The sequence below is a fragment of the Emys orbicularis genome, chromosome 5, assembly GCF_028017835.1.
Source record: "Emys orbicularis isolate rEmyOrb1 chromosome 5, rEmyOrb1.hap1, whole genome shotgun sequence".
NCBI classification, from domain to species: domain Eukaryota; kingdom Metazoa; phylum Chordata; order Testudines; family Emydidae; genus Emys; species Emys orbicularis.
Window position 1 is genome coordinate 10,399,264 of NC_088687.1, and position 23,616 is coordinate 10,422,879.

General features: G+C 49.9%; 1 protein-coding gene across 7 annotated transcripts in view; it reads right to left on the minus strand.

Moving 5' to 3' along the window:
• INTS10 (integrator complex subunit 10) overlaps nucleotides 1–4,042 on the minus strand; it is a 42,790-nt gene extending 38,748 nt beyond the window's left edge. For all 7 annotated transcript variants that reach the window (XM_065404578.1, XM_065404574.1, XM_065404576.1 and 4 more), the window contains exon 1: nucleotides 3,914–4,042. In XM_065404578.1, the coding sequence (XP_065260650.1) occupies nucleotides 3,914–4,042 (129 nt within the window). The remainder of the gene's footprint in view (nucleotides 1–3,913) is intronic.
• Nucleotides 4,043–23,616: the final 19,574 nt, after the last annotated feature.

The window sequence follows — 23,616 nt, forward strand, 5'->3', positions numbered from 1 at the left end:
TTGTCTGAGTTAAACTGTGAGTTCATGGGGAAGGCGGGTTCCAGGCTTTAAATTTTCTGTAAACCACCATATACATTTATGAAGCTGTGCAAATTTAGTACAAAATAAAGGTAAAAGATTATTCAAGACTGCAAAGTGAAGGTGCCAGATGTTCCACTGGTGTAAATCAACATAGTTCCTTTGACTTTAATGGCACTACGCCAATTTACACCAGCTGAGAAGTGGGCACAAACTCTAAAGTCAAGAAATGCCAAAGTTAAAGTTAACTCTGTACCTTTGAATGTATGCATTACAATACAGCATTTTTACTATATGATCACATGTTGTTTTATCCACAGGACCAATGCCTCATTCAGTGTGCAGACTAGACCATGTACAGTGAACAAGACAGCAGTACAATATTTGTAAATAAATTATTAGAACAGAAATGAAGATGAGAGGTGCACACAGTCAACTACATGGGACAAACTTTACTTTGTCAATGCACATTCATTTACTTTCTTTTTTTTTTGAATAAATGTGTTATCCTCTCAAATGAGTGAAACTTGCCTCTGCACTGTACCCATCTACTCTGTGCAATGAATGTATTGAGTGACAATTCAACTCTCACAGCGGGGTACATTCTGTGTAAGTTTATGGTGTATGTTAAGAGATCCAGATTTACACTGCTGTAATTAAACAGAATCCGAACTATAAGGAAGCAGGGATGACAGGTCCCACCACTTTGTTCACTATGCACCACACCAACTCATTTGCTGCATTCTCTCCACCTAAGTATTAATGATCCAAGAGCCTCAGAGAAAAATGAGTTTGCAATAATATAATTAAAGATTGCAGATATTCCAAAACACAGGTCTGTGAACCATTTGCTGGGGGCCTCCTTCCTCCTTGCTAAATTTCATAAAAGTGCAATAGTTACTTTTTTAAATATTATTTTTCCTTGGAAACAGTTGCTGTAATTGTCACAGGAATGTTATTTGTTCATGAATGAGAGCTAGTGGGGCCACACAATTGGGAATAGAAGGAAAGGTGGTAAATGACAATGTCTTTTGTGAGTCACATTATAAAAGTTTGAAAAGCACTATCAAAAACACAATGGCAGTTTCTTCAAGTGACATTAACTTTGGCATTTCCTAACTTATGGATGCTTCACTTTACAGACTTTGCCCCCTGCAAACACTTATGCGCATGCTTAGCTTTTAGCACTAGTAGTTCTATTGAAGTCAAGCATGTGCTTAAGTGTTTGCAGGATCAGGGCTGTATATGTTCTCAATGGAGGTTTTCTATGGCATTCTCTAGTTTGTTTTGTTAAATAAAAAAATTGAAATAGAACCCTGATTATTTGCCTTGACAATGCAACTAGGCAACACAAGAATGGCAGGAATGAAAAAAGTGCACATCCAACTTAGAACATCCCAATGAATGAGGCCACATCTACACTTAACATTTAAATTTACACAGTTACGTCCCTCAGGTTTGAAAAATCCACCCCCCTGAGCAATGTGGTTATGCTGACCAATCCCCCAGTACAGATGCAGGTAGATCGATGGAAGAATGGTTCCATCACCCTAGCTTCTGTTGCTCAGGGAGGTGATATTCCTACACAGATGGAAAAAATCCTTCTGTCAGTGTAAGCTGCATCTATACAATAGGAACAACAAGGAGTCTGGTGGCACCTTAAAGACTAACAGATTTATTTGGGCATAAGCTTTCGTGAGTAAAAACCTCCGAAGAAGTGAGATGTGCTCTGGCCTACCACTTCTCTAGTACAGGTTTTTATTTTTCAGGCTAGCTCTAGCAAGAGCATGACTAAGGCCCCCAATCCTGCAAAGGTCATGTCTACAAGAGGATACCAATGAAAGCTCAAATGACTCAACTGAAGATGCGAAGACAATGCATGTAAATTAAAGCACATCAAACCCCGTGTGGATGCGCTCTCAGAAGGAAAGGGGTTCCTAGGAATGGCGACTTTATTGCCCTGCGAGAGCAATGCCCAGGACATTTAACATGATGAATTCACACCTTTAGCCGATTCACCTGAGCACCCCTGCGTGGGGTGGCCCTCATGTCGCTCCACGAGGGGTGCGCCAGCTCAGGGCGAGGCCTCAGCACACGGCACGAGGGAGTAGGTACATCCCTGCAGCAGGTACATCCCTGCAGCATGGGACCTCAGCCACGCTCCAAGTGGTTTGCAGGCTGGGATGCAGCCAGGTCCCTAAGGTCCCCACCATGGCAATGAGCATGGTATGACCACCCACACCCTAGGCCATGTGCTGCCACCACCCTCCTCCCCAGGGTTCAGAGGAGGCTGGCATCAGTGCTACCCTTCAGCTCAGGGCAGAGGGAGGCTCCTGCTGCCAGGGCTGGCTCCGTGTGGCAAGACCAGCCAAGTGCCTCAAATGCTGACTTGGGGAATATGAGGATCAACCCCTTCCATGCTCCCCTGAGGCTGCCGCAAGGCACTGTGGGAGGGGGTGCGAGGCGCACACAGGGGTGGGTGGGTGCCGCAAGGCACTGTGGGGAGAGGGAACGAAGCACACACAGGGGTGTGGGGGTACTGCCGCAAGGCACTGTGGGGTGGGGTGGCGAGACGCACACAGGGCTGGGGGGGCTGCCGCAAGGCACTGTGGGGAGGGGGCGCGAGGCGCACACAGGGTTGGGGGGGCTGCCGCAAGGCACTGTGGGGAGGGGGCGCGAGGCGCACACAGGGCTGGTGGGGGCTGCCGCAAGGCACTGTGGGAAGGGGGTGCGAGGCGCACACAGGGCTGGGGAGGGCTGCCGCAAGGCACTGTGGGGAGAGGGAACGAAGCACACACAGGGGTGTGGGGGTACTGCCGCAAGGCACTGTGGGGTGGGGTGGCGAGGCGCACACAGGGCTGGGGGGGCTGCCGCAAGGCACTGTGGGGAGGGGGCGCGAGGCGCACACAGGGTTGGGGGGGCTGCCGCAAGGCACTGTGGGGAGGGGGCGCGAGGCGCACACAGGGCTGGTGGGGGCTGCCGCAAGGCACTGTGGGAAGGGGGTGCGAGGCGCACACAGGGCTGGGGAGGGCTGCCGCAAGCCACTGTGGGGAGGGGGTGCGAGGCGCACACAGGGCTGGGGAGGGCTGCCGGACACACACAGGGGTGGGGGGGCTGCGGCAAATCACTGTGGGAAGGGGGTGCGAAGCGCACACAGGGCTGGGGGGGCTGCCGCAAGGCACTGTGGGGAGGGGTGCGAGGTGCACACAGGGCGGGGGGGGGGCTGCCGCAAGGCACTGTGGGAAGGGGGTGCGAGGCGCACACAGGGCTGGGGGGCTGCCGCAAGGCACTGTGGGAAGGGGGTGCGAGGCGCACACAGGGCTGGGGGGGCTGCCGCAAGGCACTATGGGAAGGGGGTGCGAGGCGCACACAGGGCTGGGGGGGCTGCCGCAAGGCACTGTGGGGAGGGGGTGCGAGGCGCACACAGGGCTGGGGGGGCTGCCGCAAGGCACTGTGGGGAGGGGTGCGAGGTGCACACAGGGCGGGGGGGGGCTGCCGCAAGGCACTGTGGGAAGGGGGTGCGAGGCGCACACAGGGCTGGGGGGCTGCCGCAAGGCACTGTGGGAAGGGGGTGCGAGGCGCACACAGGGCTGGGGGGGCTGCCGCAAGGCACTATGGGAAGGGGGTGCGAGGCGCACACAGGGCTGGGGGGGCTGCCGCAAGGCACTGTGGGGAGGGGGCGCGAGGCGCACACAGGGGTGGGGGGGCTGCCGCAAGGCACTATGGGAAGGGGGCGCGAGGCGCACACAGGGGTGGGGGGGCTGCCGCAAGGCACTGTGGGGAGGGGGGCGAGGGGCACACAGGTCTGGGGGGGCTGCCGCAAGGCACTGTGGGGAGGGGGGCGAGGCGCGAGCAGCACACACAGCGGGCGGCGGGGGTGGGCTGCCGCCCTGACCTGGATGTTGAAGTCGGCCGGGTAGAGGCTCCGCGCCGTGATGAGCCAGGCCTTGGCCGCCCATAGGTCCCCCTGCACCAGGTCCCGGGCCCGCTTCACCAGGAACTCGCAATCCCCCTGCGCCGACATCCTCCGCAGCCACCGGCTTCGTCCCCCTCCCAGGGCGCATGCGCGGAGTACGGGCGCTCACGCGTCACAGCCCACGTGCTGTCCCGAACGCGAAGGGCTGCATAAGGCAGCCGCCCAGTGAGGGCTCAACTGCCGGGCCGACGCGCGCGTGGCTCTGCGGGAAGCCGCATCCGCCATGTTAGCTGCGGGCAGCAGGTGCACTTCCGGTGTCGGCGGGACTCCGGCTCTTGGCCAGCGCGGCCTGGTGCGGTGCCGCGTCCGCCGCAGCGCTGGGGGCGGAGCACCTCGGGGCCTGCCTGCAGAGAGTGGCCCGGTTCCGCCCGAGCGTGATAAACCGATACCCCGCCCCTCGTGCCGGGCCTCCCGGGGGTGCTGGGGCCCAGCCGGACACAGGGTGCGCTCCGACTCGAGAGTTCCGCCCCGTCGCCAGGGTGATAGCCCCGCCCACCCCATCACCAGGATGACTACATTCCCCCATCGCCATGGTGATAAAGCCACCCCCACACCAGGGTGACAGCATTTCTCCCATCCCCATGGTGATAAAGCCCCCACCCCGGTGACAGCATTTCCCCCATCGCCATGGTGATAAAGCCCCCCACCCCATCACCAGGTGACAGCATTTCCCCATCGCCATGGTGATAAAGCCACCCCCCACACCAGGGTGACAGCATTTCCCCCATCTCCATGGTGATAAAGCCCCCCACCCCATCACCAGGTGACAGCATTTCCCCCATCGTCATGGTGATAAAGCCACCCCCACACCAGGCTGACAGCATTCCCCCATCGCCATGGTGATGGTACCTTTTCCTCCCCTCACCATCAACATTTCCCCCCAACACGGTGATAAAACATGATTCCTCCTCTCCCAGCCTCCTCCATTGGCCTGTCTTCTGCAGAAGATCAGACTCTAGATGGTCACAATAGGCCCTTTCGATCTTAGAATGTATGAATTTTGGTAACAGTGCAGCAGCCCCTTCCACACACACACCCGTTCCGTGGTGCTGGCATGGTCCCTTCTACTCCCCTGTTGCCCATTTCAAATCCCCCTCATGGATTTGGTGGTGGCCTGGCAGTGGTCCCATAACCCTCATGGTGCCCTGTGCTCACCCATCTAGCTTGTTGATAAGGGAGTGACACTGCAGTGTACAGGAAACATGTTCCTTTGTCATCGGGCATCTCTCATGTGCCCGACCAGGGTAAGACTCTGCCTGCGGTCCTGTGCTTGCTCTTCTTGTGGCCCTGAGGGCTGTGGGTTATACCCAACATTTTCCACTATGACACAGAGGCCTCTGTATAGACTCCCATTATAGGCACAGGTTTAATCTTTCATCCCAGTACAATTTTATACTTGGAGTCACCTGTCAAGCCCTTTAGAATTGCTCTCAAGCTGCTATAAGGTTTGGTTATTTTGTATTTGAGCTTGTCGCCTTTTCTTTATAGAAGTGGATAGTACTTAAATTGTTTTTGCTTCAGACTGCTCTTCCTGCCATAACTTGGTTTCACTCTTTACAGGGGCTTGTGAAGCATGTTCTTTGTAAGAAAATCCTCTTCGAACTTATTGTGAGTTTGCTGCTTTGTCACCTGTGTATCCCTTGTCAGAGCTGTTTAAAGGCAGACAAATATTGCCACATAGAGCTAAGTCAAAAGCCATTCACAAGCACTGGGCCAACGAGGATAATCATCCAAGTAGTCTTGGCCTCACTCTGGACCCTGCTTTGTTAGCAGTGATCAGTTATGCCAGCTCATGTATTGTAGATATACAGAATAACGGAGCATCATGTGCACGCTAAACAAATCCTGCCACAGTGTTTAAAAGACCCAGTGGGGCATGTAGGAGAATGCCAGCATGGTGGGTACCTGAACCCAATTTTGCTTTTTGCCAACATATTGCTGTAAGGCTGACAGAAACAAAGGATTTTTGGCAGCAGCTAATTACAAAGTCCATTTGTCATACAGCACCTCTGTCTAATTGGCTGCAGCAGCACATCAGCTGTGCAATGTAAGCGCTGTGCTGTTTTTCGTGCACAAATTATAGCATCACAATAGAATATACCCACAATAACTGAATCAGGGCCAAGAGTAAGTAGATGCAGCAGTGACAAGGCTGGAGAGTGTATCTAAAAGTCATCAGGGAACAATCTATCAGTGAGAAATCTATTGTGTATTACTTAGTTCTGCCATGAATGCAGGGGACTGGACTAGATGACTTCTTGAGGTCCCTTCCAGTCCTACGATTCTATGTGGCATCAGCTGCATCAGAACACAAAGTGTAGCACAATTATCACTATTCACATGGCAACCATACAGTTTCTCCAGATTGTCTCACCCGCCACCCTTACAGCCACAGACAATAGATGTCTGTGGATGTGTAAGCGGGGGAATGGTCCGGCTATTGTGGGGAACTTTCCTGGCTTCTGCACTACCCCGGTGAAATGGGCTAGTGAAAGGATCTGAGTCCTCACTCCCACTTCCTTTACCCAGATGCCTCCCTGCCCTTGAGGACTCCCCTTCCACTCTCCTGTCTGGCAGAGTCCTCGTAACCCCAACAAGGCTGGGCCCAGGATTCCTGAGGGGCTCGACCCCCAACCCTGCTGTGGTCACCTAGGACAGGGGCTAGAGTGTCCCCACTCCAGGGTACTCTCTTTGCACTGGGCACTTCCCTGACCCACTGATCATTACATACAATCTAAATCAAATACAAGTTGTTTAATCAACAATTAATTTAAAAAAAAAGAATTAGGAAAAATGGGAGAGGTTAAAGGAAAACACATCACTCCGCTCTGTGGCAGGGAACATCACAACCAGTGTCTCTGGAATGTCAGGGCAGTTCACACTCTGTTCCTTGTAGGTCCAAGGCCTTCTTCTCAGGCCCTGACTGTGCTGCAGGTTGGACACTTGCAATTGTGGTGGTCACACACCTCTGGGCTTTGGGTGGTGGGACCCTTCTTCCCAGCATCAGCCCCCCGTCGGGTTAAGATCCCCCTCCCAGTCTGTCCTGCAAGGACCCTTGGCTGGGGGTGTCTTTCTGCGCTGGGCCCTTTGCCCAAGGTCCCCCCTTGGCTGGCCCCAGTTGCTCACCACACCTGGCTCTGCGGCTGCAGCTCTGCTCCCAGCACAGGATCTGCTCTGCAGGAGGCTTCTATGACTCTGCTCCCAGCTCTGACCTGCTTCCCGGGCTGCTGTTCTGGCCCCTCTGGCTGGCCCAGCTCTGCTCCCCACTCAGCTTGGGCCCCTGCTCTCTCCTTAGCTCGGCCCCACTCTGTCTGACCCAGGCAATTCCAGCTCACATGGAGGACGGGACCCACCCTGGCCTCCTGACTCCCTGATTAGCCTGCCCGCCCTGTCAATCAGGCTGACCTGGAGCATTGGCCTCCCCCCATTCTTTTGGTACTGGGAGCTAGTCAACCAAAACACCCCCACTGAATGTTAGTAAGGGAACAACTGTCCCCTTACAGATGGATAAGTAGATTGCATGTATTTTACAACAGCCACTTCTCTGCTAGTTGTTATGCATGTGCTCTGAGCTCACTTGCCACAAAGTAAAAATACTTCGCCACAGAAAGTTGCATGGGGCATCACAGCTAGTGTGGAGGAACACATGCTCTGTGCAGATGGCCCCGCATCAGTGGTGGCTTCCCAAGCTACATGTGGCTCAGGGGAGAGGGATAGCTCAGTGGCCTGAGCATTGGCCTACTAAACCCAGGGTTATGAGTTCAATCCTTGAGGGGGCCACTTAGGGATCTGGGGCAAAATCAGTACTTGGTCCTGCTACTCATAGACTTTAAGGTCAGAAGGGACCATTATGATCATCTAGTCTGACCTCCTGCATGATGCAGGCCACAAAAGCTGACCCACCCACTCCTGGAATAATTCTTTCCCTTGACTCAGCTGTTGAAGTCCCCAAATCATGATTTAAAGACTTCAAGTCGCAGAGAATCCTCCAGCAAGCGACCCCTGCCCCATGCTGCGGAGGAAGGCGAAAAACCTCCAGGGCCTCTGCCAATCTACTCTGGAGGAAAATTCCTTCCCGACCCCAAATATGGCGATCAGCAGAACCCCGAGCATGCGGGAAAGATTCTCCAGCCAGACCCACATTGACCATTGATACTAATTACCAGCGATGGCATGTTATTGACTAAAATCACGTTATCCCATCAAACCATCCCCTCCATAAACTTATCAAGCTTAATCTTAAAGCCAGAGAGGTCTTTCGCCCCCACTGTTTCCCTCGGAAGGCTGTTCCAGAACTTCACCCCTCTGACGGTTAGAAACCGTCGTCTAATTTCAAGCCTAAACTTCCCGACGGCCAGTTTATATCCATTTGTTCTCGTGTCCACATTAGTACTGAGCTGAAATAATTCCTCTCCCTCCCTGGTATTTATCCCTCTGATATATTTAAAGAGAGCAATCATATCCCCCCTCAGCCTTCTTTTGGTTAGGGTAAACAAACCGAGCTCCTCGAGTCTCCTTTCATACGACAGGTTTTCCATTCCTCGGATCATCCTAGTGGCCCTTCTCTGTACCCGTTCCAGTTTGAGTTCATCCTTTTTAAACTGCACACAGTACTCCAAATGAGGTCTCACCAGTGCCTTGTATAACGGAAGCAGCACCTCCTTATCCCTACTAGAAATACCTCGCCTAATGCATCCCAAGACCGCATTAGCTTTTTTCACGGCCACGTCACATTGCCGACTCATAGTCATCCTGCGATCAACCAGGACTCCGAGGTCCTTCTCCTCCTCCGTTACTTCCAACCGATGCGTCCCCAGCTTATAACTAAAATTCTTGTTAGTCTTGTTAGCCTTGTTACTGAAGGCAAGGGGCTGGACTCTATGACCTTTCAGGGTCCCTTCCAGTTCTATGAGATAGGTGTATATCTCAGTGATTGTGAAGGCTGTGGGCTGGACTTGGTACTTCTCCCAGAGGGCCAAACTCCGCATCTTCTATCTACTAAAGAAACTGCAATGGGAATAGGGTGACTAGATGTCCCAATTTTGGGGTCTTTTTTTTTAATATAGGCTCCTATTACCCCCCACCCCCGTCCTGATTTTTCACACTTGCTGTCTGGTCACCCTAAAGGGGAACCTTGTATAATTTTACTTCTCCTGTTCTGCTTCTGTGTGTTTTCCCATTATATGGGAAGATGTGGGCCAATAGTTATATAGAGAGTCTATAAAGATAACAAATTTATTCATGAAGCAGCAGCAGACAGGAAAAGCTCAATTACTCCAGGGAAAGACCCAGAAGTATCTGAAACCTTGGACTGTTGCCACTTTCGGAATAAATTCTTAATAAAATACCAGGAGAGATTTTGTATGTAGTGTAGTTGTAGCCGTGTCGGTTCCAGGATATTAGACAAGATGGGTGAGATAATGTCTTTTATTGGACCAACTTCTGTTGATGAGAGAGACAAGCTTTCGAGCCACACAGAGGACAAAAAAGTGTTAGTGAATTGCAGATTGTTGTAATAAATGGTAAATCCAGTGTTTCTGTCCAGTCCATGATTTTTATTGTCTAGCAGAGTAATGAATGTACTGATCTACCAGGGCAACATTCCCCCCCACACACCTGGCTGTCACCTACCAACCCACACTGAAAGACAGGGATTATCTGCCCAGGGGAAGCTCTCTCTGCCAAGGGGCAGGAAGGGAAGAGTTGTGGGGGGGAGGTTGGAGGAATGCTGTGCTGTGGAGGAGATATAATTCCATGCTGGGGGGTGTTTTATGTAAATTATTTGATTTAATTTGCCTGTTACTGTATAATTTACATATAACCATTAACTTGATCCCCCATGTATTTGCATGCATTGCTTGTGAAAGGTGTAGGTCTGATAGCCCTGGACTGGTGAAAGAAGTCCTGTACTGATCTACGGGGGCAATATTCCCCCCCACACTGCCCTGCCAGCATGTCTCAAGGGATTTGGGGATGGAGGAGGGGAGTCTACCTGTAGGGGTAACAGGGCTAGTGCAGTCTCTGTGGCCTATGCAACTCTTGGCCTCTCTGATGAGTCTGCAATTAGCAGAAGATGGGAACTGGAGCTGACCCACCAAATATCCATAAGATGGAAACAGCATTCAGCCCCTCGCCAGCAGAGCTGGATTAAAACTGGCGATCTGCAGATGAAAGCTTTTGCAGCTCATTAGCAATTCAGATGCATCAAGTCTCTCAATAGGTACTAACTTAAAAGGGGGTCTATATTACATTAAAAAAAGACAAAACAACCCCACAATCAAACTACATTACAGAACATTAGACTTGCAAGATCAAGCACTCACAAATTAGGCAATGCCAGCATTAAAGCCGCCTGTGGAACCTTAGTTCTCCCCCCATGTGCATAAGCATTATGATACAGTCTTTAATTATATGCCTGCGTTTGCTAGATGATAGTAAAATGTTAGGAATGAAGATCCCAGAGATCTAGTCCTGGCTCAGGGAGCAGAGTGTGGTCTGAACAGAGGTTACAAACAGCATAGCCCAGCATGTTGATCACAGTGGTCAACCTTTATTGAAGCTAAAATTCCTGAAATCCAGAGCACTCAAAACCCCAGGGTGTAGTAGCTAGAGCTGGTCCTGTGCTTGCCACGGCACTCCATATTTTAGGATATGTGCCTCAGATATTTGTATTCAGTGCTCGGGGTTTCTTTGTCTGGAATTTAAGTGGGTGGCAGTGAATGAATTTATCACCAACTCACTTAAGTGTTACAAGGCAAATTAAAACTGCAGAACGTTTACAAGAATAATTGCATCCTCACAACTGAAAACTTGCTGTTTTGTTAAGGAATAGTACATTTTGTTGACATTTGCGAGCAGTTCTGATACTATGTCTGTTTTGCAGGCACAAGCGAGGAGGAGTGCAGAAGGGCATGTGCGGTTACACCAGAGGGAAGTACTTTATTCAGGATAACACAGAAGAAGTGACACGGGCAGTCAACACTACTTTCAGGTGAGTGTCCAGTTAACTCCTCCCTTTCCTTACTGCACAGGGATTGGGGGATCCATTCAGTGACCAGTTGGTCCTGCCTCCAGAGCCTGTGGATTTCCTGAGCTCCATCTATGACACTGGTCCAAAATAAGTTCAGCGAGACAAGGGACATTTCTTTGCAATTGGAACTGTCTGGCTGAATACGGGACCAGTGACAACCACACTGGGCCTCCATGCTGTCTCCCGGCACTCTTCCCTGCCAGCTCAACTGCAGACATGCTGCCAATCAGGGCCTGACCTGGCTGAAGCTACTCCAGATCCCTCTTTATATGGCAGGGTTCTTCAGTGTAGAAAGGGTCAACAGAAAAGGCAATGTGGTTTGGGACTATATTACCTTTTCCAGGTGTGTGGAGCTGGCAGTGTCTCCCTCTGGTTCTCCCCTAGGCCCACATGTTCCCTCTTCCTGCACAGATCCTGGACCCCATGGAGACTCAAGAGGGTTCCATGTGGGTCCAGTGGTCTGCGTGCATGGAGCTGGTTGCAAGATGGGGTGTTAATATGGAGAAGATCACCCTCCTAAAGACTGTAACCTGCATGGACTGTTTTTCTCCTGGAAGCTTCTAAAATATATCTTAACAAAACCCATAAATAGTACCTATCAAAGTGTAACAATGTCCCTGAACAAGCCCTGTGTGGGGACTGAACCCTGGACCTGTGGATTTAAAAACATGACCCATTTCTGATTGAAGTAAAGAATCAGACTAGTTATCTAAGGCTAATCTAGCCTGCAGTTAGATACCTGTGGCTGGCCCATGCCAGCTGACTCGGGCTTGTGGGGCTGTTTAATTGAGGTGTAGACCTTGGGGCTCAGGCTGCAGCCTGAGCTCAGGGACTGTCCCACCTTGCAGGGTCCTAGAGCCTGGACTCTAGCCCGAGCCCAAACATATACACTGCAATTAAACAGCCCCTTAGCCTGAGTCTCGTGGGCCACTCGCAGGTTTTTAATTGCAGGGTAGACATACCCTAAGGTACATCTGGTATGTCAACACTGGAATAAAAGACCCCAGCACAGCTGCAGCTGGCCTCGGTCAGCTGACTCAGGCTTGGGGGGCTCAGGCTGCAGGACTCAAACTTGCTGTGTAGATGTTCAGGTGGGACCCCAGGCTCTAGGACCATCCCCCTGACAGTCTGTACCCCTGTGTTCTTCACCCTTTTTCAAAACCATAATGAATTTTGTACAAAGTATGCTTTGCGTGGTGTCATTTGAAAACTCATCATTTGGTTGCTGACCATTATTCTCCTGGTAAAATACACGTGGCAACATTGTATGTAAAGTTATACAATTCTACTGTATAACATTACTGAGACAGGTTCCAGGTTTAGAAAAGCAGCCACAAACCAATTCCTCAAAATAAAAGACAAACTGATACCTCAGCAAGGTGTCATCAAAATCAAATGGATTATCACCTGGTTAAGCAGCAACTCTTCGGCAGGAAAAAGGGTGTGATATTATTTTCAAAGAGAAAGAAAGCTATAAGAAAGGATAACAGTGGCCCCAAAATACTCCTTCCTTTCTCTGTGCTCACGGCATCAGCAACACCTGAAGGACAAGGAAATTAACACTGAACACGGGGAGGGTTACTGGCTGAAAGGATTCCAGCCAGTAAGACTGCTAGAGTATGTGGTAAGAGAAACCTATGCTTTAAATTCATTTGGCTTGTTAAGTTAAATATTAATTGTGTTTTATCTTTTATTTTCTTGTGACCAATTCTGACTTTTATGCCTCATTACCTGTAATCACTTAAAATCCATCTTTCTGTAGTTGATAAACTTGTTTTATCTAAACCAGTGTGTGTTTGGGAAACTTCATTTGGGATTATAACATTTGTGCGTATCGCTTTCTATTATGAAATGATGGACTTTATATGAGTTTGTATTGTCAACAAGGGTGCTGGGTAGAACATTTCTAGGGGAAAGTCTGGGACTGGGAGTTTGCTGGTGTTACCCTGCAGTGTAATTCATGGGTGGCTGGCCACAGCTCTCGTACAGTATAGTTAGGAGTAATTTACATGCTGGAGGCTGTGTGAGAGCAGACCAGGAGTGGTTGCTCGCTAGAACCAGAACGACCAGAACACCCGGTCGAAAAGGGACCCTGGTGGCTCAGGTCAGCACTGCCGATCGGGCCGTTAAAAGTCTGGTCGGCGGTGCTGTGGGTCTAGTGCAGGCTAATCTCTACCTGTCCTGGCACCACCCTGCGCCCCAGAAGCGGCCAGCAGGTCTGGCTCCTAGGCGGGCGGCCACAGGGCTCTGTGCACTGGCCCTGCCCCAAGCACCGGCTCTGCACTCTCATTGGCTGGAAACCACAGCCAATGGGAGCTGGGGGGTGTGCCTGCGGGCAAAAGCAGCGTGTGGAGCCTCTTAGCCCCCTACCTAGGAGTCGGACCTGCTGTTGACTGCTTCTGGGGCGCAGCGCGGAGCCAGGACAGGCAGGGAGCCTGCCTTATCCCTGCTGCACCATTGATGGGAGCCCTCCAAGGTAAGCCCATGCCCCAACCCCCTGCCCCAGCCCTGAGCCCCCAAAACCTGGAACCCCCCTCTTGCACCCCAAACCCCTCATGCCCAGCCCCACCCCAGAGCCTTCACCCCCCCACACCTCAACCTCCTGCCCCAGCCCAGAGCCCCCTCCCACACCCTGAACCCCTCATCCCCAGCTCTACCCCAGAGCCTGTACCCCCTCCTGCACTCTAACCCCCTGCCTCAATCCACAGCCCCCTCCCGCCCTGGGGACTGTCACACCCCCTTGCAGGGTTCCAGATCTGGGGCTCCAGCCTGAGCCCAAACCTCTACACAGCAGTTTTACAACCCTGCAGCCCGAGCCCTGCAGGCCCAAGTCAGCTGACCTGGGCCAGCTGTGGATGTTTAATTGATGGGTAGACGTATCCTTAGAGCAGCGGTTCTCAACCCGCGGGACGCATGCGGCCCTATTAGCACACAGCTGCGGCTCACTTCAGCTGTGTGCTAGAGGCCGGCCCGTGTGCCGGGGCCTGGCAGGTTCCTAGCTGCCTGACATAGAGGGGTCTGGGTTTCCCCGCTGCCCATTGCAGTGAAGTCAGGGCTTCCGGGACAGCCCCTCGGGGTTGGGGGCCTGGGATCTGGGACAGCCACTCAGCCCTGGTCCAGGGCAGCCGGCCTGCCCCATGTGGCAGGGGTCCGGGGCTGGGGCAGCCTGCCCCATGGGGTCTGGGGCATCCGGCCGGCCCCGTGGGGCTCGTGGAAGCCATGTGGTGGGGGTGCGGGGTCTGGGGCTGCCGGTCCACCCCAGGTGGGCTGCCCTGCCACCCACTCTCTGCGGCCCAGGTAACACATTGTGGGCCACATATGCACTTAAGTAACCTACCAAACAGTAATAATGGGGACAGAGCAAACTGTATGCCACTTAATCCCCTTGTCCATTGTGTTAATGCCAGTTCTCCTTTGCTTACATGCCTGATGTTCTTTATCCTTCTAGTATCTTGGGTGAATTTTGTTTACAGCTCACTGTGGTTCCTGCACCATTACTCATTGATTTCTCAAAATAATTTTTTTTAAAGCGGTATTGATTTTACAGGAGCTGTCAGTTACTGCCCCTGCAGCCTCCTTCTGTTCTCAGCTTGCTGGCTTTATACAAGCTCAGCCTGCCCCTGCCCATCTGGGCTTCAGCTGGCTCTCAGGCAGGTGCAGCCTATCAGGTTAATTGTCCTAACAACCTGCTCTGCCTTTTGTGAGATGGGCACTCCATTGCATCCCTCTCTTTACTTCTCTCCCTTGTGAAAACTGACCATTTATTCCTACTCTTTGTTTTCTGTCTTTGAACCAGTTACTGATTCATGAGAGACCGTTCCTTTTATCCCATGACTGCCTACTTTGCTAATGAGCCTTTGGTGTGGAACTTCATCAGAGGCTTTCTGAAAGTCCAAAACCTGCCACAAAGAGGAAACAATGGAGTTTTGGAAACAAGGGAGGAGCTGACAGAGATGCTCCGGATCCAGCAGGTATCCACCTCTGTCCTACTGTCCTATCAGTGTGACAGCCTGGGATGCATGCACAAATGGCAATTTTCCATAGTTTATAACTTGGATGGATTTTCATGGCACAGCAAAAGGCACCTCTCTGACCCCAGGGCTGCCCTTCTCCTAATTCCAGTTCTCTGTTCCAAACCCCTGAAGTGCTAGAGCTGTTCAAAAGTCCAGTCAAACAAAGGTATAGCCCAAAGCACTGATTATTCATTCATCTCATTCTCAGAAATGACTAAACCTTTTTGGATCAAATTTAACAAAAAAATTCAGCAGACACCACACATGGCACATTTCGATCATTGAGGCTGAAATTTCAAAAATTCTAGGCATCTGAAAACTGGTTTATAATAGGAAGTATTAGGCAGCCTTAATAGTAGGTATTGCTACTGCCCATCCTCCAACCGTTGTACTATTTGTTACTCCTCTTAGCCCTGTCCAGCTATTTGCCCTGGTTTCTGTTCCTCCTGCACGCACTGGTGAAATTGTTAATTGAATTGTGAACATTCTCTGCATAGCTACTCCTGTGCAAGGCCACTAAAGGCAATTGGTTCACCTGGGCTACCTCCCTGCACACAATGAGTTGGCTAGGTATAACGGAGGCAAAACAACCAGCAAGTGGTCTGTGGACCATCAGTGGTCTATGGAATCTCTAGCGCCAAGTAAGAGATGCATCATATAAGTACAGTCCCTTCCTAAAACTACTTTCTAAGCCAGGGGTGGGCAAACTTTTTGACCTGGTGGCCAATGGGGGTATAGAAATTGTATGGCGGGCCATGAATGCTCCCAAAATTGGGGTTGGGGTGCGAGCTCTGGGGTGGGCTGGGGATGAGAGGTTTGGGGTGCAGGAGGGTGCTCCGGGCTGGGACCGAGGGGTTCGGAGGGCGGGAGGGGGATCAGGGCTGGGGCAGGGGGTTGGGGTGTGGGGAGAGGCTTAGGGGTGCAGGCTCCGAGCAGCACTTATGTCAAGCGGCTCTCGGAAGCAGCGGCATGTAGCGGCCCCCCACCCTCGGAGCGGGGCCATACCGCGGCTTCCAGGAGCCATGTGGTGCGCCCCCCAACCCGGCACCCCGGCTGGAGTGCCGGAGCGGGGCCGAGCCGTGTGATGCGGCCCCCGATCTAGAGCCCTGGCTGCAGCGCCAGAGCAGGGCAAGCCCCAGACCCCGCTCCCGAGCAGGAGCTCGTGGGCCAGCTTAAAACGGCCCCAGCCCGCGGGCTGTAGTTTGCCCACCCCTGTTCTAAGCATACATTGAATAACATAAAGGGTGGGTTATGCAGTCAATAGGATTCTCTCTACAAGTTCTGGTAATTCAGTGACAAGACTGCCAGTTGGAATATGCATAGATGTTTTCTCCACTTCCTATACATAAATAAATACTGCTTGTGTGTGTAACTGTCCTCATGCTATGTCGGAAAGCCAGCTGAATGGCATGCGGACAGAAACTGTCCTTTAGTGATTGTCTCTTGAAGTAGCATGGCTCCTCTGTAAGAGCCTGAGGAGTGGGACTGGATCCAGCCAGCCCTGGGAGAGGATGCTGAGAGCATACTGAAGAGCTGTCTTCAGCCAGGGCTTGCCAGTTTAACAACTCAGTTCACTGTTCCATTTGCACACTGGGCTCTTTGACGCAACAGAAAGAGCTGCCTTTTTTTTTTCTTCCTCTTAAATCTGCCTGGCCAATTTAAAGCTTGTGGATTCTTTCTTCCCCCTCAGGGAAAGCTTATGAGAGGATTTTCTTTTTTTAACAGTTCATTCCATGAAACTGTTTTTTTCCCCCCCTGTAGATTGTTTGCTGTCAGGAAACGTTGAAGCTGAACACAAGGCTTTCATTGCAGGTCAGTAGCTGAACTCTCGACCGAAGCATTTAACATTCAAGTGTTGCTTTAGCAAGTACCAGAGTTTGCTAGAGACAAGTTAGCAAAGTTGTATCATTCCAGTCAATCCAAAGCTGCCTTCTTAGTGGAAATGTTAGTTTAGCTCTTCAGGGGTTTGCAAGATTAGTTTTGTCATCTTTGTCATGGAGACAAATGGGCCAAATTGATGCCTGTTCTCACTTTATTGAGAATAGTGGTGTAACTCTAAGGGTCAATCTGCCTCTGTGTCATTTAATCACTGTATGGCTTCGTTCACTTAACATTTAGTAAGACCTACAAGGAATTTTCAGGACAGCAATCTTCTTTTTCTCTTATTTTGTAAGAATTATATTTTTGAGTTGTAATTTGTTCACTCACTTCTTTTTACCGGTGTTCCTTCGAAAGCCTATTACTACTTTGTACAGGCACTCTGCAGGGAAGGCAGTTATATACAATTGTCTTTTGTATTTCCTTTTAGATTTCTATCAAAAGACCTAAAATTAGTTGCATCAGGAAGGAAGGATGTAGGTGTATCATTATTGCCAGCCTGTAATTGAGGTAAGTCACTTGTTCTTCTTTCCTTGTCTCTGAAATTAGTCTTTGAAATGGATTCATTGTTGTTCTCATCTGTACTGTATTTATGGGCATCCTCCTTTTATTTGCTATTTATTCATTTTTCTCCAGTCTGATTAAAAACAGATGGTTGATCAAGTCAGAATCGTAAAACTGTTTAATTAAATCCTATACTTTTTATTCCAATGCTACCCTGGGTAGTTCCCTCCCCTCCCCTCCCCCCTCCTCCCCCCCCAGTTATCATCATGGTAAATAGTGTGGGTGTGTGGATATTGTTCTGGGCTGGTCAATTCTCACACCAACTTTGCAAAATGGAAAAGATTTTGACTCCAGTATTCAGCACTTTTCTCCTGTGATGGCTTTCCAGGAGTATGTAAGTTTAATTGGATTGTTTCAGAACACATTGAATGTATTTCCTACCAGGCACGTTTTTTAAAAATGACATCTTGAAGCTAAACAGGCAACCCACAAAATAATAATTTCCATCAGGCTGTGAATTTTCATTCCCCTCAAAATCCCCTGGGATTATGAAGAAATTCATAACTTTCCAAAATATCAAGTCAATATTGATAGAGCCCAGTTCATGTGACAGATGTGGTGGTGGCATTGGCTCTACACAATTGTTGAAAATAAAATTGTAGTGAAGTGATTAGTCTGAGTGATTATTCTCTGGGGAACTAAAGAATTATTAATTTAGTTAATTTTATTTTTCAAATGAGTTGAGCTCTGGTTAGCACTGTGGAGAGACTGATTGTCCTTCCAGAGTTAAGATTGCAGCAAGCAAGTTATTATGAGTCCGATTTTGACACGCACTCTGTAATTTCATCATTGTTAAATCAATCAATTGGGAACTATACGTGGCACATCTTAGCCAGGGAAAGTTTAGTTCAAGGTGAACACTCTGATGTGCGGAGATGGGGCTTAGGGGGGTGGGTCAGAACACTTTCAATTTTGAAAATCCTTCTAGCCCTTTCTTTTGGCTCCTCACATCTCTGAAATGGTTTGCTCGATGACTTCCAAACTGGGCTGGCCTGGCTGAGGAGAGGTGCTTTTTAGTGGTTCATGGGAGTTGAGATGCAGTGAAGATTAGTGGAGGAATTACAAAGCTACACAGAGCTGTTTTCAAGCACCTATAACAACCTATCATTTATAATATCTCCACATGAGTAACTTAAGAAAAAGATAGTTAAGGCTCAATAGATTTTAGAACTTTCTTTGACATCAAGCCAAATCTTTGCAACCCTCTCTATCGGATATTTCTGAGGGGGAAAAATATATATATATCCTCTAACTCGAAAGATTAGAAACGCACAATGAAGGATTGTAGCCAGTTCCTCACTGACCAGTAATTGCATATTCATTAACACAACAACCAATTTCCAATGTGCTCTTGACTTTAATTTTGCCTTCTTAAGTCTTGAAACTCAACAATGTAATCAACTAGTGTCAAAATGTAACACACCTTTTCCTAAATGAATTTTCAACAGGATGGGTATGACTCTCCAGTGTATTGCGCTACGGGGGCTATACTACCTTTCTTATTGCGCCTGCTCTGGGGTGGGGAACGTGCCTCACCCATTTAAAAGGGAACTGGTGGTGGATGGGGGAGAGGGTGAGGATAAATGACACCAGGGTTCCAAAGCCAGTGCCGAGCTACAGGATCACTGTTGGGGAGTTGGGTGTGGATCTGCAGTTCATTCTCCCAGGGGCCAGACCCCACCGCTCCTACAGAATGCTTAGGTAGAGATTCTGAAAGCTGGTCTCCTCCATAGGTTTTGCTGCAGGAGGGAATGGTTTGCCCCAAATAGTTATGCTGATGATACCGGCTATGTTGTTCCTATCTTGGTGACATTGATTGTAGTTGTAAAATGCATTGATATAAACACAGCTAGCTAGTTCATCCCATTTTGATCTTCCTTATATAAAACAAAACCTTTACATGCTTCCTTCTGAGATGCTTGGATGGGAACAGCATATGCACATCTGCTCTCTTGGGTAAGTATCTATCTCCATCTCAATTCTGTCAGAGGTTTGTGCATTCTTTTGCATCTTGCCCTTCTTCATGGTGATAGCAGTAAAATTGGCATCGCTGGCTGGTAATAACTTCTTCCTGCAGTCATGAAATACTTCAGCCTTACGGCACAACTGAATTTGCTGTATGAGGGGCAGTGTGTCAAGGCTGCTAAGCCCCGGGCAAAGCACCTGCTTGTTAGAAAATGGACCGCAGTGCAAAACGGTATGCTGGAGCAGCAGAAGCCGCTTTGTAGTGACTGTTGATGCTGGCTTCCCGTGCAACCCCATTAAGTCTGAGGGCATGGGGACCCGAGAATAGGAGACCAGGGGAAATGCGGAGGGGCAGGGATCTAGGAGGGGGTGTAGAGAGTATGTAAGGGGCTGAGAGGGATGTGGACTGGGGGACATATGGAGGGTGGCAAGGAATCAGGCTCCACCATCTTAGAATAGGGTGTCCTGGAGGTGGGACAGCATGGAGTTGGGGGGAGGCAGGAGACTGGTATGGCATGACGGAAGGGACACAAAGGGGTGTACAGAACATGAGGACATAGAGGAAGGTCATAGAAGGAGGCATCAACAGGATGGTCCAGTGGATGTGGGTGACCTGGGTTTTATTCCTGCCTGTGCCATTGACCTGCTGTGTGCCTCAGGTTACCCTCACATCCCTTTGTCTTGCCTATTTAGATTGCAAGCTCTCAGGGCAGGGTGCTTTCTCACTGTGTGTTTGCACAGCACCCACTGCTGTTGGGCCTCAGTCTCAGTAAACGCCTTATTAATTATTTAATAAGGAACCCACAAAATGCTATAGAAATAGTCCCCTGGAATTCTGCAGCCAAGAGAAGCCTTTGGCAGAGCTCTGTTCTGCTGCTGGCAGGCTGCAGTGAAACAGTGTGTTTGCTTCTTCCTACGTTTAAGTAAGATCCTTTCATTGGCACTGGAGCACTCCTAGGCTCAAGAGAAAAGATTTAGATGAAAATCACCCAGTCCATAATTTCAAGATTCCTCTCAGCAGTGATTAGTAACTGAAGACAGGCTTATTCTCCCCCTGGACAATCTGACCTCTGCCCTTAGAATTTTCTCCCTTCTCTGTCTCGCTGAAGTGTTGAAACAACAGCAGCAGCAGCTTCTTCTTCCAGATGTTGTGTTTGGAACTCCGGACTATGGTGGCATTCTTAATACAGTGACTAGCTGATGCGCCTGAAATGACCACATGTGCATTAGGGAAATTAATGAAGAAATTCGTACAGGCTTTGCTGGGGTGTTTTTTTAGCTTCTTCTTCCAAAAATACTAATGTTGAGTCTCTCTAGCTTAAAAGGTGAATTGCAAGTCAAGGGCAAAATCATTTATTCAGATGCTGATCCTGCTCTCGTTAGAACAGCGAGACTGACCAAGAGAGTTGTAATTATTACATCTCCTCCCTAGAAAGTCAAACAAAAACAAAACCACCCGGCCTCTTCCATTTACTAGGAGTACTGGAATAAATGCATGTTCAGCTGTGTAGAACAAGCTTCTTCCTCTCATGTTCCTGGAGTCAGAGCAATACATGTCCCGTCCCTAGAAAAAGCAGGCATTGCTCTTTATTCTTGTTAGCCTTGCAGACCCAGAACACCTACAATGTGAGTGAGCTGGATTCTGTTCCATTTTGTGCATCATCAATAGGCTTTGTTTACTGCAGGCCAGATTGGAATACTGGGAGGCAAAGCTGCAGCTGGACCAGGGCTGCTCACTCAGCTACAATGACTCACCCCCCTTCTGCGGCATGAGGGAGACCCTGGCGCACATCTACCTCGAGTGCACCAGGTTGCAACCCCTTATCCCGCTCCTTCAGAACCTTCTCCTTAGGCTCTGGCTGCACTTTTCTCCACACCTCCTGCTCTATGCACACCCATTCCGTGGCCCCATGAAGTTGCAAACCTCCTCGTTAACCTCCTCCTGGCGCTCGCCAAGGTGGCCATCCACTATACTAGGAGGAGGATGCTGGATGGGGGAGGTACTCTGCAAATGCACGGCCTCTTTCCGCTCCTCCCAGAAGTCACGTCTCTGGGCAGAGTTTCTCTGGGCCACATCCACTGGCTCCTTGGATGCCTTCAAGGAGCAATGGGCGCTGTCCAGGGTTCTCTGCTCAGTGTCCCCCTCTGGCTCCCTGCTTTTGACCCTATGACCTCACTCCCATCCCTGTTTTCTCATTTGTTGTCCCCCAAACTCTTTTGATGCCTGGGTCCAGTGGCTCCTCCCCTTAGGCTGGGGGGGGGGCTTTAGATGTGGGCGGGCTTGTGCCCGCCCATCCCTGGCAAATGAATAGATACAGTGACTCACCCGTCCAGCAGAACCTTCCATGACACATTGCCCAGGCATGCTCCAGCAACTCAGCTGCACTAACTCATCCCTCAAGAGAGCCTGCAGTGACTCAATACTCAGAAAAGGTGCAGCAACCTATTCATAGGCAGAGCCCTAGTTAGATGACCCCAGGGCACAGGTATTTCATCCTCACCACCATCCTGATGCCTTGGCATGTTACAGACTCCCTAGACTTCCCTCCTGCCTTTGATCCTGCCCCAGCCTTGACTGTGCTCTATTCTGACCTTGCTCCAACCCTACACCTGCCCCTTGACCCCCAGATCCTTGGACTGACTTGAGCCCAGTATCAACTTCAGCCTACTTCCAGACTCTATGATCCTGATTTGGCTTGCCTTTGGACTCTGACCCATAGCCTGTCCCCCTGTTTCAGTGCTGCCCTCGGCCCAGTTCCAACTCTGTCTGCCTTCGAAAATGTTCCAGCCACCAGAACTGACAGCCTAGAACCCAGAGCCCGACAGATAACATGGACTAAGGTTCTACTCCGTCTGAGCAAGGCTAAGTTCCACTGGAGTCAGTAGGACTATGCACAGAGTAAACGACTACTGAATGTGAATAAGGGTCCTAAATTCTAGTCAGTTACACTTGTGCAACCCCAGTAAGGGCCTGAGCCAACTCCTGGTGAAAGCAGTGAGTCTTTCCCTTGATTTATGTGGGCAGTGGATCAGGCCCTAATGGGGTTGCATAGCAGGATGAACTGGGATGCCCAGGATATCTGATGTTCTTTTTTGGCGTACAACATGTTTATTCTTATTGATGGTGATGTGTGGGCTGGAAAGAGCTTATCCCGACTTTCTGATCCCAGGCTGCGTGTACAAGACTGGCCGTTTACAAAAGCTGCCTTTCTGTTTGTAAACTGAGCACATTTGACATGGAAATTGCTAAGAAATTATAAACTTGGCCATTTTTATGGAGTCCCCTTTTCAGAGCAGAGCTTCCTGCCAGTGAGAGCTGTTAGTCTATGGAAGGTGTTCTCCCAAGGAAGTGCTGGGAGACCCATCACCAGAGACATTTAAAACTGGGTTGTGCAAAACACTGGAAAATATTCTGCAGGGAGTGATCTGCCATTGTCAGGTGGGTAGCATAGATGACTTGATTCGTTTCTTTATCAATTTTTATGGTGCATTAATGGAATGGGCCATCCCTTCAATTATTTTCGATGGATGCATCCTTAGTGTTAGGTTGCTTTGGGAGTACTGAAACACGATCCAACTACCTTTGCACGTACATCAGCCCAGTATTCAGGAAGGAAAAAATAACATGGCTATAGTGAAGCAACCTGGAATCCTTCTGAAATGAGACTCCTGGAAAAAATATTTTTCCTCCCTCCTGCCCCCTGCAATTTTAAACCACAGAGAAATCTTTGGGAAAACAATGGGAGTGACTTGGTCTGTGGATGTCTCTCTCCCAGGTAGGCATACACTGGCACAGCTGGCACTCCTAACCATGCAGCGGGCATGCCACTGGCAGGAGTGGGCATGGCTGGAGCACAGTGAGCTCTAATGATCCGGGGGGGGTGTTGGAATGACCCTTTGTGACCGTTTGCAAGTTAGAGCAGCTGTGAGGATCAAGAGGTTGGGCGGGGGGGGGGGGGGGGTTAAGCTATGGTGACAATTTCTAAGCCAGGCCTTCTTGCTCTTCCCCTTTGTGTGGAAAAAATCCTTAAGATCTCTCTGTGCTACCAAATGTGACAAGTTGCATTCCTTAACCATTAAAATGCAGGCCAAATTTCAGATGGTCCCCAAAGTAATCTGAAGGGGAAGCAGATAAAGAAGAGAATATCCGTATTAAAGACCATATCAATCAG